Genomic DNA, 14,828 nt, shown 5'->3' with positions numbered 1-14,828 from the left:
TTTAATAAAAAATAATTGATCCCTATTTTCTTTTTATCAAACCTGCAGACGTTTTTGGGGGGAGAAATTCAGAATCTCCCAGAAATGAAGAGTTTGAGATCGTGGGTGAGGAAATTGAGCCAGCTGTGTTCCAACTGTGTGGAGAGACACCAGAGGACCTAAGGGAAGCCAAGGATATGATCCACAGCTTCATAGTATGCTTATGAGCATCTCAATCCGTGATCCAGCCATTGCTTATTTCACCAAGGAGGATGTAGAAATGCTGATAGGCATGCAGAGGGAGTTCACAGTCAGTGTCCAACTTGAGAGGAAAAACCAAGACTCTGTCATCACATTGGAAGGCCTGACAAGAGACGTTCACAGTGCAGAGAGACGTATTCAGGACATGATCCGCAAGGTGGAAAGAAATGAAAACCAAAGATGCCACCTCAAAAACTTTGATATGTTGACAAATTATGAGCCTGAACAGGCCTATCAGAAGAGACAGCCTTCAGGTAGAATCAGTATTAATAAAGGAGGACATGTGAACTTTTTGCCAATGAAAACAGCCATAAAAGGGAGCGTGAGACCGAACAGAGTAGATTTGCAAGGTGAAAATATTTTATGATCTAGACAGTGATTAAAAGGCCATCATGTAAAAAGATTAGTTATTCATGTTTTTATTCTTTTTGTCCATAGATGCAGCTCAAAGTTCTTTGCCTTCACACTGGGAGGACATGAAAGGAAAGCCAGTTGTTCTAAAACTCAGAGTAGGCTCAAAGGAATATGCAGAAGTGGAGAAAGAGTTTAGAAGAACCAGTCTAACTTCTAACATCATTGAAGTAAGACTAGACTTAGGAGGAGTACTGTCTATTTGTTAGTTTTGAAAGGTTTTGGTGTTGTAATTCAGCACTATGGTGTAATAGTAATGTTTCATTAAGCTGAATGTTTATTCTTGTCTTTAGATTGAAAGAGTTCAGAACAGAGCACTTTGGAAAAACTACATGATCAAAAAGGAGGAACTGGAAGACAAAAACAATGAAAAGCGTCTCTTCCACGGAACTGGCCCTGATAAAAACTTACCAACTTCAGCCGACGGTTCGGAACACACTGAGAAAACTTAGTTGGCCGACGAACAAAAACTGCCCGACGGCCGACTGTCGGCTTGGTGTGTTCCGGCCTTAAGAGAAATAGACCTTTTGTGTACATAGGAAAAAGTCTTAGATCTTTGAGTTCAGCTCATTAAAAATGAGGGCAAAAACAAAAGTGTTGCATTTATAATTTTGTTCAGTGTAATATTCCATACACTATCTGAGCTAGTTAGATAATATTTATATTTTTAGACATTAGAAGACAGATTAATTAATGTTATTGATTTATCATTTATATTAATCATATACACACATAATAAATAATCCTGTCATATACAATTTATGACATTTAAAAAAGTTTTTAAAAGTTCTAAATTATTTACATAAAAATGGGACAAAAAATTCCATAATAATGTAGTCCTAATTTAAGCAAATTAAATAAAAAATAAGAAATTCATCCCATCCAGGTAACAGCTGCAGATTTGTTAAAAAAAGTGATTTCTGGTTCAGAATGACTGGTTAAGACACACCAACATATATTGAAGAGTTCTTCAGAAATAAATAAAATAATCAAATGTAAATAATAATATAAATTATGTTCTGTTGCAAGTTCACATACTTGATCTCATGTGTTTTCATGGTTTAGTGTTGAGATGTTATTGTTGAGGGTCGTGAATGGGTGTCCCTTATTTTGCCTTGCTGAGATCACTGGACTCTTACAGAACACTCCAGACTGTGCAGTGAGAGCTTTAATTTGTGTAAGTGACGTGACTGACTATACAAGATGTGCTTTACCGACATTATTGACAATTCCATTCAGTGATACTTGCTATTCGTGAAACGTTAATATCATTAACCCGTCCTGAGGTGAAGTAGTGGTAGTCTTTAAAAGCATGTGCTTTTACATGCCGTGAGAGCTTCGCCGGTGTATGACATAGATGTAAATGTCAGCAAACGTAAAATTCGGCAAGAGTCTAATCCTAAGGCATGGGCGGATTGGCCATCGGGCAATTCTGGCAAATGCCAGAGGGGCCGGACCATTTTTTTAATGTGGGCCGGTCAGTTTTATTTTTAATATAAATAAATAAATAGTTTTTACAGTCCGACAGCACATAGGACGGGTTTTTATTTGTTAGCATGATTTCACTATGATTATAATAATATTGTTAATAATAAATCTTAAGCATTTGGCCCAGTCGGCAACAGTCTCGAAATGGGCCGACTGCCCCAGCCCTTTTAGTTACTGTTGCAATGTATATCCGACAAGCCATGCCACTCTCACACCACACATCATACTCTCTCAGAGTGAAAAATACATTGTAGCAAAGAGGACACTGAATGTGTCGACAGAGGAAAGAGAAATTTAAACAATAAATACCGTTCCCTTTCGAGGGAACTCACGCTGCGTTCGTTAGGTTGCTTTGGGAACGTGCTTGCACACGATGGCTATCTTGCAAGCGTACCAAGCCGACCTGCTGAAGGATTTGGATGGAGGGGAGGGGATTGGCCCAGACGCAGTTCGCGAAGGAGCCACCAAGGAGATCGCCAGAGCAGTTGGGCGGTCTATGGCAGCCTTGGTGGCAACGGAGAGGCACCTGTGGCTCAATTTGTCCGATTTAAAAGATAAGGACAGGGCCTTTCTCCTCGACGCCCCACTTGCACCATCTGGCCTGTTCGGCGACACTGTCACATCAGTCGTCGACAGGTTTCAGGATGCTAAGAAGCAAGCGGAGGCATTCAAAAAATATCTTCCACGCCGCCATCCATCCTCTGGGGTTGCTGGGCGTGAGCAACCCCAGCCGTATAGCTCCTCATACAGAGCGCAGCAGAAGGAGAGTGTCGCCTCTCGTGCTCCACCTTAGAGACACGGTGGGCCGGGACTGCGCTCTCAACCCAAGCCTTCTAAGCTGCAGACAGACCTGAGGGTCTTGCTTCAGGCGAAGAAGGCTGGGCAGAAGAAGTCCTGACGCCAGTGGTGTCAGACTTCTGAGGGCAGCCCCACACGGGGTGGAGCGGTGTTCACCTCAGTATACGGTGCCCGCCCTACCTCGTCGCCCTAGGGGGCCGTTCTGCCAACCCCGCCACCTCTGGTGCTTCGGGGTGCAGCGGTTTCCAGCGAATTAGTGACGCAGAGCTCAGAACACAAACAAAACGCTGCTTCACATTCACATCCTCTGAGGAGGATAAATTTACATCAAATATGTGCTGTCAGTACACCAGAGGCCAGCCTCGAGAGGTTGGTTCCCTTAGTAGATTTTCTGACAGAGTGGAAATCTCTTCAAAATATCTCACGTTGGGTCCTGCAAATTATAGAGAAAGGTTACAAAATCCAGTTTTGGTGCCGCCCACCTCTATACAAAGGAGTGTTGCAGACAACAGTACTTCCACAGCAGGCTCTGGTGTTGGAGCAAGAAATAAAAACCTTGTTAGCGAAGGAGGCTATAGAGAGGGTTCCGGTTGCCCACAGGGAGTCTGGGTTTTACAGCCGGTATTTCTTGGTTCCAAAAAAAGGATGGGGGGTTGCGCCCTATTTTAGATCCACGCCATCTGAATCGAGCAGTGTGAAAGCTAAAATTCAGGATGCTGATGATAAGTCAAATCGTGACTCAAATCAAATCCGAGGATTGGTTTGTCACAATAGATCTCAAGGACGCATACTTCCATGTCTCCATCCTTCCACAGCACAGGAAGTTCCTGAGGTTCACTTTCGGGGGTGAAGCATACCAATTTCGGGTTCTTCCGTTCGGCCTAGCTCTTTCACCCCGCACATTCACGAAATGCGTAGATGCAACACTGACCCCGCTCAGGCTGCAGGGCATACGCATTCTAAATTATATCGATGACTGGTTAATAGCACAGTCAGAGGAGATGGCGGTTCGGCATCGAGATGTTGTCCTTGCCCATATTCAGAAATTGGGGTTGAGACTGAATGCCAAGAAAAGTGTGCTTACTCCACGACAGAGGACCACTTTTCTTGGTGTGGTGTGGGATTCAGTGACAATGCGAGCATGTCTAACACCAGTTCGCATCACTGCTATTCTATCAGCCGTAAAAGAATTGAAGCTAGGCCAGTCACGCACTGTCTAACACCATTCTTCACTCCAGAGCTCCTTCCACAAGGAAACTATATGCCCTGAAGTGGAAACTTTTCACTTCTTGGTGTCATGAATGACAGTTAGATCTAGTCTACTGCCCGATAGGTTCAGTACTTGAGTTCCTACAAAGTCATTTTTCATCTGGGTTAACCCCATCTACACTAAAGGTGTATGTTTCATCTATTTCTGCTTACCATGCCCCTGTGGATGGTACTACTGTGGGGAAGAACCCATTAGTGACTCGTTTCCTTTGTGGCACCCAGAGGCTGAGGCCTGCGACACTCACTAGGGTCCCTGCTTGGGATTTGGCTATTGTTTTAGAAGGCCTATCTACAGCTCCATTTGAGCCACTTGAGTCAGTCTCAGATAAGTTCCTGACACTTAAGACTGTCTTCCTTCTTGCCATTTCATCCCTAAAGAGAGTAGGTGACCTTCAGGCCCTTTCAGTATCCCCAACTTGCCTTGAATTCGCACCGGGGATGGTCAAACCTTTCCTTCTATTCTAAAGCTTTCCAAAGCTATTCCTAAAGTTCTGACTAATGTTCCTCGGTTCTATAGTGCTGCAAGCCTTCTGTCCTCCTCCATTTGTAACCCTAGACCAGGAGAAGCTGAATCTGCTGTGTCCAGTGCGAGCACTAGACACGTATGTCCACAGAGCTGCCCTATGGAGAAAAGCAGATCAGTTATTTGTGTGTTTTGGACCGCATAACAGGGGTCACCCTGCATCCAAACACACTGTAAGCAAGTGGATAGTCGAGGCTATTTCACTCGCCTATGAGGTCTCTGGTCAGCAGTGTCCTTTAGCTGTCAGAGCTCACTCCACAAGGAGTATGGCGGCCTACAAGGCCTTAATTTTGGGGGTTTCCCTCAAAGAGATTTGCGATACGGACGGGTGGTCCTCGGCTCTCACGTTTGTGAGATACTATGACCTTGACCTGGACGCGGCTCCAGGGTCATCAGTTTTACTGTCCTAGTGTGCCACAGTTTCACACAGACAGGTATTTGTGATTATGGCATTTTGGTATATCGTTCCCAAAGCGACCTATCGGACGCAGCGTGAGTTCCCTCCAAAGGGAACGTCTCAGGTTACGTATGTAACCATAGTTCCCTGAGCGTTGCCATACTCCCTGCATCCCTGTGATCGGTTTGCTTTGGCAGTTTTAGCTGAAGCTGGTCTCTCTGGATGTGTATTTATCCTTTCCTGGTTGTGACATCACCCACCCGTGACGTTCACTCTCGCCATTGGACTAGTTGACAGACGTGCATCAGACGCAATCACGCTGACGGCGTTCCCAAAGCGACCTATCGGACGCAGCGTCTCGTTTCCTTTCTCACTATAGAACTATGGTTAAATACGTAACCTGAGACGTTTTGTGGCTCTTTAATGTGTCTTGACAGATTGCTGTAGCACCTCAGTTCAAGCAGCCTGTGACACCTCACATTTTTCAAATTCAAGTCCACAACGTTAATCTAACTGCTTTGTCTGACATAAATGTGGATACGGTGTCATGATTGGTTAGATCGCCTGTCAATCAAACTCAGTCAAAATCAAGCACATCATCAGAGGACCACTTTTCTTGGTATGGTGTGGTGTGGGATTCAGTGACAATGCGAGCATGTCTAACACCAGTTCGCATCACTGCTATTCTATCAGCCGTAAAAGAATTGAAGCTAGGCCAGTCACGCACTGTAAAACAGTTTCAGAGACTGTTGGGTCTGATGGCAGCTGTGTCCAACGTGATACCTTTTGGCCTGCTGTACATGAGACCCTTACAGTGGTGGCTCAGGACCAGAGGGTTTTCCCCAGATAGTTAAAGTAAGTTAAAGTAAAAATAATTGATACACACGCCTTTCAAATGGAAACAAATAACAAGTATTTGGGTGTCTTGTTCATTATATTTAATTTCATATAAAAGCAACAGAACTTAAATTACATCCAGTTTATAGCAACACAGCGCACAAGTGTGAATCCCGCGATATCCGCCTTTGATCTCGTAGGTGTCTGATCCACTACGAGAAAAGAGAACTGTCAGACTTGCGTGCACTTTTTTCACTCCTCGCCTCACTGCAGCCGCCAACTCTTGGCTGAATTTCAGGCGAGGCTAGGCGCATCTCAAACAAGCCTTTTGGTCAACACAGTCGGTGGAGAGCAACTGCGCCTGACTGCAGAATCCATTGAGGCCGAGGCTGCCTTTTTGACATAGGTCGGCATGACATCAGAGCAAGGCGGTCCACGGACGGACACAATAGGCTTGTTTAAGATGAGCAAAATCTGCGCAGAACCAATGCATGCCGGTTATGCCAAGTTTACACTGCAGGACTTTAAACATCGGCAGATCGCTGTGTTGTTCAGGCTACATGACTTGCTGTGGAGTCTTGAAGTCATTGTGGTGTTCACACTACGTGACACTACGTAAATGATCAGCAACAGGGGGTTACACACTACACGAGCTGATGACAACTGTCACCCAATGACTTTATTTGAAAATGGACATTGGGAAGAAATTAGATTAAATTTTGAATTAAATTTAATTAAAATTAAATGAACACTTTCACGCATAAGTTTAAAATATTCTGGCTGACCTCCCAGAGTTAAGGCCACCATTAGAATGTTTCCTTTATTGTTTCCATGACGACGTGTCATGATTGTCACGTGACACACCACGGCCACACTGTATGACAGATGTATCACTTTTCTCACCATGTCATCAACTATCTGATATTCTGATTCTCATACATTTACAAGTGAGTGTTTTGTCATCATGATCTTGATCTTAATCTATAACGCGAGATGGGCGCCGCCTTGTTTGTTTGCACTTTAGTTCAGAGAGTTCGGTTAGTCCGATTTATAGGCTGTGCTACAGCATGTGAATTCATCCATTTGTACCGAAATACATGTGGCCGGTGAACTGGAAGAAGAATAGAGTGAGCTTTATAGTTACTTACACAATGTGAATCTGATATGAATAAACGTCGGCAAATTATAGGCTATTTGAATGGATTGTTATTGCTGCTTCCATAGACATCAGTATATATTTCATTGGCTGTTGCGTCGCGACACGTGACTTCACAGGATATCGAGTTGGCTGACAGCTCCAGATATTTAGCATTCTAGATATTTGTCTGGCGTCAGCGAGGTGTCGACGACATGTCAGCGAGCCTCTTTGATGAATCGTTGAGTAGTTCACACATAAAGATTGGCGAGTGCCGGTCACCCGCTGATTTTCCACTGATCACCAGACCTGTTGGCGAGCTCGTTAACTTGCAAATCGGGCTTAAATCGGGCTTAAAATCTAGTAGTATAAACTTGGCATTATAAATGCGTCCGAGCATGGGCTGCCTTGCTCAGATGTCATGCTGACGAATGTCAAAAACCTCTTGCGAGGACAAGGCAGCTGTGTCGGATTCTGCAGTCGGGCACAGTTGCTCTCCACCGACTGCGCTGACCAAAAGCATGATGGGAAACAACTTGTTGATGACACAGCGTAATGCTAATTGGTTTAAACAACCATGATGTATTCATAGTTTTCAGTCACGTCACTGTCACGGAGCCATGGCAGGCAAAACAGCCATGTAACTGCAGCACAAGCCTGTCAATTTTCCATCTTAAAAACAAAATTATGTGAACAAGATGCAAGTTTTGGGCACTTGTGATCCATATACAGCACCTGCAGTGATTTCAATCACTAAAAACAGCAGGACGATTTTTTAAAAAGCTAACATGAAAAAAACTAGGGTGGGTTAAGGATTAAATTAAGCAAAGTTTAACACTAATCAGGGATTTGTTGATCTGGGTTTTATTTTAAATCGAGTTGTGTTGCACCACTTAATTTTAAACACAGATTAACTACGCAGAAAGACTGTTAGAATAAAAGGGCTGATCAAGCAGCATAGGCAGAGGATGAACCGACGCCAGGCTTAAAGGCTAAAGAATCCTTAGTGCCACCCAACCCAACCCTTAATGTACTAAAACAGTGATATTAAAAGATCAAATTCAGTTTAACCATTGTTGATGATGCATAATATATACAGGCGAGCAGACGAACATGAATGCAACGCGGTTTTTTTTTATAATGGTTTTAGGTATAAAAACACTTAGCGAGAAACCTTGTGTTGCATTAATATCATAGAATGTAAAAAAATATGGGCATAGTGTCCGTGATGTCACCCGTAGATTTCTGAAGAGCATTTTTGAAGCAAAAATGAGGCCGCTGCCATCTTAGCTGCGCGTCACTGCACGTCACTCCCGGGTAACTGAAAATGGGCAAAGAGGCGGGATGTGGTTGGAACTGAGGTGCCTGGTTGCTCACAGACAGCAGCGGCAAACCTGTCACTCAAGTGACCACGCCCTTAATTATTCAGAACTTTAAGGCTTAATACAATTTAAACTGATGAGTTAAAAAAAAATTCACCCCCCTCAGAGTTGTTATGAAGGGCAAAATTAGCTGTATAGACCAAAACCACAATTTGATCCAGGCTGTAAACATGTTTTTTTTTTTTTTTTCTGCTGTAAAGTTGGCCATTTTAACATGGGACTCAATGAGATTCTGCTCTCTTCTGGAGCCTGTCTCTAGTGGCCAGTCGATGAATCGCAGTTTGTCACTTCGGTATTGGCTTCATGAGAAACTGGGGGAGGTTGCCACTTGATTAATATTCTGTGTTCATTTGTTTGCCTGTACAAAGTACGCATAATCAATAAGATGTATATTGAATTTGGTCTTTTAATATCACTGTCTTATGGCATTAGATCTTTCTACAAAAATGGTAAAAATAAATGGCGGTCAATGGAGGAAATCATTGTTTTGCCCGCCAGGGGGGCGTTCCCCTCAGGGCATGACGTCACGTGAAACCTATCAATTGATCTCTTTTAAAATGTTTGATTTTAAAACTCTAATATCAGGTTTTTATGTGTATAAATTATTTGTGAATATTCCAAAACTCTCTGACAGTGCGATCTCTCTATGCGTTTTGTGATTGTTGTCATTTATAAAAAATAGCCTAGGCTAGCTAAAAACATGTTTGTATTAAAAATGATTGATACACACATCTTTCGAATGGAAATAAATAACAAGTACTTTGGGTGTATTGTTCATTATGTTTATTTTCATATAAAAGCAACAGAACTTAAATTACATCCAGTTTATCAGCAACACAGCGCATGAGTGTGAATCCCGCGACATCCGCCTTTGAGCTCGTAGGTGTCTGATCAACTTCGAGAACAGAGAACTGTCCGTCTTGCCTAAACTTATTTCACTCCTCCCCTCACTGCAGCCGCATACTCTCGCCTACATTTCAGGCGAGGCTAGGCGCATCTCAAACAAGCCTATTTCTAACCGGCATGTATACTCGCGGTGATCACCGGTGATCGGTTCTGCGCAGATTTTGCTCATCTCAAATGAGTCTAATCATCTGAAAGTGTCCCAAGGCACAAATGTTTTGGAAAGAACTCAATAATTAGGTACTTACAAAGAAAAGCTATGATTCTTGTTAATTTTGTAGAAGCTGATGAGAAAATGTTTTTTAATTTGATGGCGATAAAAACATAGTTTATATTTGATTTAATTAGGCTATTATAATTGCCCATTAGCCTACTAATATTCATAAAGTCAAATGAAATGAAAAAAATGCCAAATTTTGAACAATTTAAAATTGATGTTAAAATAGGCTATATTTGGAAACTATCCAAAAGTAAAAACTTCAAAGCAATGAAAACTCTACAGCCGTTTAGCCTAGGTATAGTTTAATGTTTAATAAGGAAAAAAAAAAAAAAATTGTGCCTTTCTCTTTTTTTTTTCTTTTCTCTCTTTTTTCTAATATATTTATTTACATTTATGGTAGCCTATATGTACTCTTATGTAGGCTACAATAGCCTATGTTTTGTTCCTATAAAAAAATGAGTGCAGTTAAAGGTCAATATAATAGGCATACACTGTTTTATTATTATTTGTTTGTTTGTTTGTTTGTTTTTATTATTGTTCTCGGGTAGTTTAAACAATCTCACTACTATCGTTCCTGTGTAGGCTATTGTAAACAGGCCACACTCACTGTCGGTTTCACGGTGAACTGACGCAGAAACGAAAGAGAATGAAAATTAGAGGGCGTAATTAGCTATATAGGCTACACTGACGTTCTGCAATTGGTTATTATTGGAGTAACTTCCTCGTTGACCAGAAGGGCCACGATGGACGAATATTATCCTATCATTGTCGAGGGAGACTGGGGACCTGAAAACGCTAAGATTGTGAAAAATAAACTTCATATTCACTTTCAGAGTAAGAAGAAATCTCAGGGAGGAGACTGTATTGTGCAATATAATGACAAGAACGATTCTGCTACGATTCTGTTCAAATCATCTGACAGTAAGTGCTAACAAAAGCATAATATGTTAAACAAACAGCGCGTTTTGTGTTATTTAGGAATGTAATTTCAGGTTCAAATAGTGCGACAAACTCTGATTAAGTAGCCTACTTGTAATCTGTGAATCTTCCGTTCAGATATTAATTGGGTCATTCCTGGGATTCGGTAATATTTCAGTCCCCCAGACTTACTGGTGGTTAACCAAAATAAATAGGTGAAAGCTTTTCACAATACTTTGGTATGTCCATTATAATGAATAAAAATAATTATTGCATTTTAATAATTTTTATCATAAAATAATGTCTTATTTCTATCGTACAATAATCATTTTGTCATGTCCGTGAGGCACTTCACTGAATTTCTTGTGAAAATAATTTTCTAAAAAAATTTCAAGATATTTTATAAAAAGACTATAAAGTTATGTACCTCAGTCTGAACTCAACCCCGTCACGCAAATCATTCTCCGCTTATAATAATTTAGACTCCACCCATATGTGACATCATTTACCAGAAATGACATCATTCAGTGGTGCAGAAGTAGTATCATACTTTTTATTCATATATTTGAGGCATATTATAGTCAGGGAGGGTACAAGCTTAACAACTCAACCCCATCACAAAAAAAAAAAAAAATATTTTATTTTACTCCATTAGTATATACAATGTACTTATTTCATTGCTACCATATATGGCCTACTCCCCTACACTGCAAGAGGAGCAGTGGCCATTTTGAGCAAAAAACCTCAACACCATCACATAATGTATATCTGTATAGGCCTATTTCTCATTGTTTCGGGGTTTAAAAGAGTTTTTCACTTCATTTATGAATAATTTTAATAATATTAATAATAATAAATTGTCATGATTTCAGTAAACATATACTTACTAAAATCATGATAACTCATGACAATTTTGTTAAAAATAGAATATTTGACAATGTGTGCACTTAAACATTGACAAACATCCTATGTCAGAAATGGCAGCCACATCAGCAGCAGATGGAAGGGAACAATATGAAAGAGAGACAAAATTATAAAAAAAAAAAAAAAAATACATATATATATATATATATATATGAGGGCATTTCTTGCTGATTACCACCTGACATATTAAGGACTAACACAATAAAATTGTGGTTTTAGTTAAACATCTAAACTGAAAACATTTTTTACAAAAATAAAGAGACCGGAAACACGCAATTTGTTTATTTTTAACTTCAGTCACATAAAAATGTGAAAATTATCGTAAATGTTAAATTTGTAGTTATTAAATTGTTATGAGGTGGAATATTACCAAATCCCAGGAATGACCCAGTTACTACTCTTTCTCTAGCCACCGTTGTCATCCATTTAAAGAAAAGTAAAGAAGTGAATACTTATAAACATAGCAGACTAAACTTGACATGTGCATACTTTGCAAGTAATCAGTAATAATAATAATAATAATAATAATAATAAATCCCTGTTGTCACTCATTACTAAGAATTTTGGAACATGTATTTGGGACTGGAAGAATTTTGAGCTTATAGGCTGTGGTAGATTTTCCCCTACACACCTGACTTAAGTTTACCTGGGGCATCTCCTAGTCGACACCCAAATGTCTACTGGCGACACTCAAAAATATTTATACTCTAGCATTGCGTCTACTAGTCGACAACTGGCTTCGAGTTGGTCAACGTCTTGACCCGTTTGAACACTATGACTTGGGAATAAGATCTCTAGCGTTCCCTAACTTGCTGCGCAGCAATAACCAGATAGACTCCAGACTATGCCTTAGAAAGAAATGTTAGTTATGATTAATTAAAAAATTCCATCACAAGACCTAAATGTCACATCATCGCCATTTGAATGGTCATATTCACTAATATCACGTAATGATATATCACTTTGTGTTGTGTTTTGTGGTGTGTTCTTTGTTTTAAAGTGTTGTGATGTATCTGTCTAAGTCTGATTGTTTGTGTTTAAGTCCGAGATGCCGTACTCTCCCAGGCAGAACACATCATTACTATTGACAGTAAGAAAACCAAGCTGAAAGTGTTCAAACCCAGCGATGTAGAGGAACAAGCAGACAACACTGGACAAAAAGTGAGTTGACATATTACAAAATGCAGAATTAAGACCAGAATGCTTTTGCTTAGCTTAGTGGCTTTATAAATCAAATTCTTTAGATTGCATCAGGTCAAACAACATTAACAAAATCATAAAATATTAATTCAGTTATACAGGTATGGTTGAGATGTAGATGCATTTTAGAGTTTCTGTATGAAGATGGTTGTCATTTCTCTATATTGTTGAAACATGCTATAGTAGATAGCAAATAGCCTAACTAACTCTACTTATTTAGTATAGAGTTTTCCATTTACATAACTGTAAATAGTGTTGGGAGTAACGCATAACGTGTGTTACGTAATCAGATTATACTTTTTCAAGTTACTATTAAAGTAATGCATTACTTTTAAATGTACAACAAAATATCTGAGTTACCTTTTGCTCTAATGTCCCCATGTTGAGAAAAATCGGTAGTGATGTGCAGCAGTGTTGCGTGCACTGTATAAACATGATGGTTATTGTAGTTCTAGACTAAATGTGGGCATTAATTTACTCATCTCACTTGTACAAAAACAGATTCAGTATCCCTCAAAATGAATAAAAACTCAGAATATTATGCAAACCTGCAATAATTATGTTGTTTGTGTAATTTTATGATGTTAAATTACACAAATATACTTTGTATTTAATCTCACTTTAATTACCAGTGTCTTTGCTGCTGACCTTCGATGATCCAATTCAACCATATGAATAAGTAAAAATTACTTTAGATACATCACACTTCTTCTGTTTCTTATTCTTCTTTAATCCAGAATGGCAGCACAGCTGAAAGGTTTTTTGAGCTGTGCCCTCTGCAAATTCTGGCATGAATTTGCATTTCCTTCAGCCTGATGCTTATTAATTTCACTTTTGGTGTGAAAGGGCCTTTATTTGCCAAAAATATTTTTTTTTTGTTGATGTTTATTAAAAAACAAACAAGCAAGTCCAGCCCAGTGGCCTGTTGTACAAAGCCGGTTTCAGTTTCTACCCAGGTAAGTTCAAGATTAGTTTGAGCAAACTCTGGTTTTTCGAGTTTATGAAGGTGGATTGGTTTTTAGCGGGGTTCATTGCTATGGTAACTTATGCTACATGGCTAACCTGCTCCGGAGCAGGTTTTATTCTGAGTTAGAGATCGCAAACCCAAACTCGACCAATCAGCTGTGAGGAAAGTGACACGTATCTGATGCAATAAAGCCACTCCCCCTGTATCTCTCGCTCCAAATTAAATCAGTTTATAGTGAAAACATTTTAGAGACAAAATTGCTCAACATTTGCTGTTAATTATTCATTATATTTATATTAAATTAATTAAAATTATGAATAATTCATTACATATTCATATAATTAGGTTGACAATATTAAACTTTGCTTTTAAATTAAAATAAATATAATGCATGCATAATATATAAAGCTTTTATACAGATTAAGTTTACATGTATTCTTTTGAGCTCTTTGTGAAACTATATTAATTATTTGGTGTATTTGTTTGATTCACATGCATTGATATAGTCAGATATTCAGCTGCCTTCTCAAACTTTCACTGCATCAGTGTTTATCTCTGCTTTGTAAATGCGTTTAATTTCATACTTTTCATAACGATCTCTTAATCTTCGGAAGCGACATGAATTGCGCGGCTCTCTCGCGAGAAGTGAATCAAACTGACGTTCACCTTGTTCTGTGTGATTGGCTGTTTGCCGCATGTGTCACACTTTCAGGTGCACACGCTTTGCAAACTCTGGATTAAACCTGAGTTGACAGAGAAAGTTTATACCGAGCGTTGTGCAACAGTTGATCCTGATCTAAACCAGGTTGGATTTATCTGGATTTGTCAACTCCAAACCTACTCTGAAACTCAGAGTTTGTTCAACTAGCTTCATGCAACAGGCCACAGATGATAAAACTTAGTTACATAAAAGGTACTGTAACTAAGTAATGCAATTAGTTACTTTTTCAGGGAGTAACACAATATTGTAATGCATTACTTTTAAAAGTTACTTTCTCTAACACTGATTGTAAATGCTATGGTTTCAGGTGGGCCAGGCATGTGGATATCAGGAACCAAGTGAGTAAATAATCTGAACTTTGGTCTCTGACTGTATACGTGCATGTGATCTTTGTGATTAGTTAGGTTATAATACTGTTATTGCAGATGTACTCGTTAGCACATTTTTTTTTTTTTTTTTTTTTTTTTTCAGTGTAAAGATATCAGTTAGGTTACT

At 39.6% G+C, this 14,828-nt stretch overlaps 2 protein-coding genes across 17 annotated transcripts in view; both read left to right on the top strand.

Annotated features, from left to right (window-relative positions):
* The window catches only part of parp14rs4 (poly(ADP-ribose) polymerase family member 14-related sequence 4), a 75,382-nt gene that overhangs the window by 40,156 nt on the left and 20,398 nt on the right, over positions 1-14,828 (top strand). For 3 of the 15 annotated variants that reach the window (XM_051911317.1, XM_051911318.1, XM_051911320.1), the window contains exons 1-3: positions 10,332-10,524; positions 12,488-12,606; positions 14,641-14,671. The exons of 11 other annotated variants lie outside the window; for them this stretch is intronic. In XM_051911317.1, the coding sequence (XP_051767277.1) occupies positions 10,347-10,524; positions 12,488-12,606; positions 14,641-14,671 (328 nt within the window). In that variant the 5' untranslated portion in view covers positions 10,332-10,346. Of the gene's footprint in view, positions 1-944; positions 1,196-10,331; positions 10,525-12,487; positions 12,607-14,640; positions 14,672-14,828 lie in introns of those variants that run through there. One more of the 15 variants, XM_051911314.1, reaches the window with a different exon arrangement.
* The window catches only part of LOC127521870 (protein mono-ADP-ribosyltransferase PARP15-like), a 32,261-nt gene that overhangs the window by 11,440 nt on the left and 5,993 nt on the right, over positions 1-14,828 (top strand). The window contains exons 4-5 of one of the 2 annotated variants that reach the window (XM_051911332.1): positions 49-590; positions 679-821. In XM_051911332.1, coding sequence (XP_051767292.1) covers positions 197-590; positions 679-821 — 537 coding nt within the window. In that variant the 5' untranslated portion in view covers positions 49-196. The remainder of the gene's footprint in view (positions 1-48; positions 591-678; positions 822-14,828) is intronic. The other variant, XM_051911333.1, reaches the window with a different exon arrangement.

This window comes from Ctenopharyngodon idella, chromosome 10 (assembly GCF_019924925.1).
Source record: "Ctenopharyngodon idella isolate HZGC_01 chromosome 10, HZGC01, whole genome shotgun sequence".
Lineage (NCBI taxonomy): Eukaryota > Metazoa > Chordata > Actinopteri > Cypriniformes > Xenocyprididae > Ctenopharyngodon > Ctenopharyngodon idella.
The sequence above is the reverse complement of the archived record's forward strand: the minus strand, read 5'-3'. Positions and strand labels throughout refer to the sequence as shown.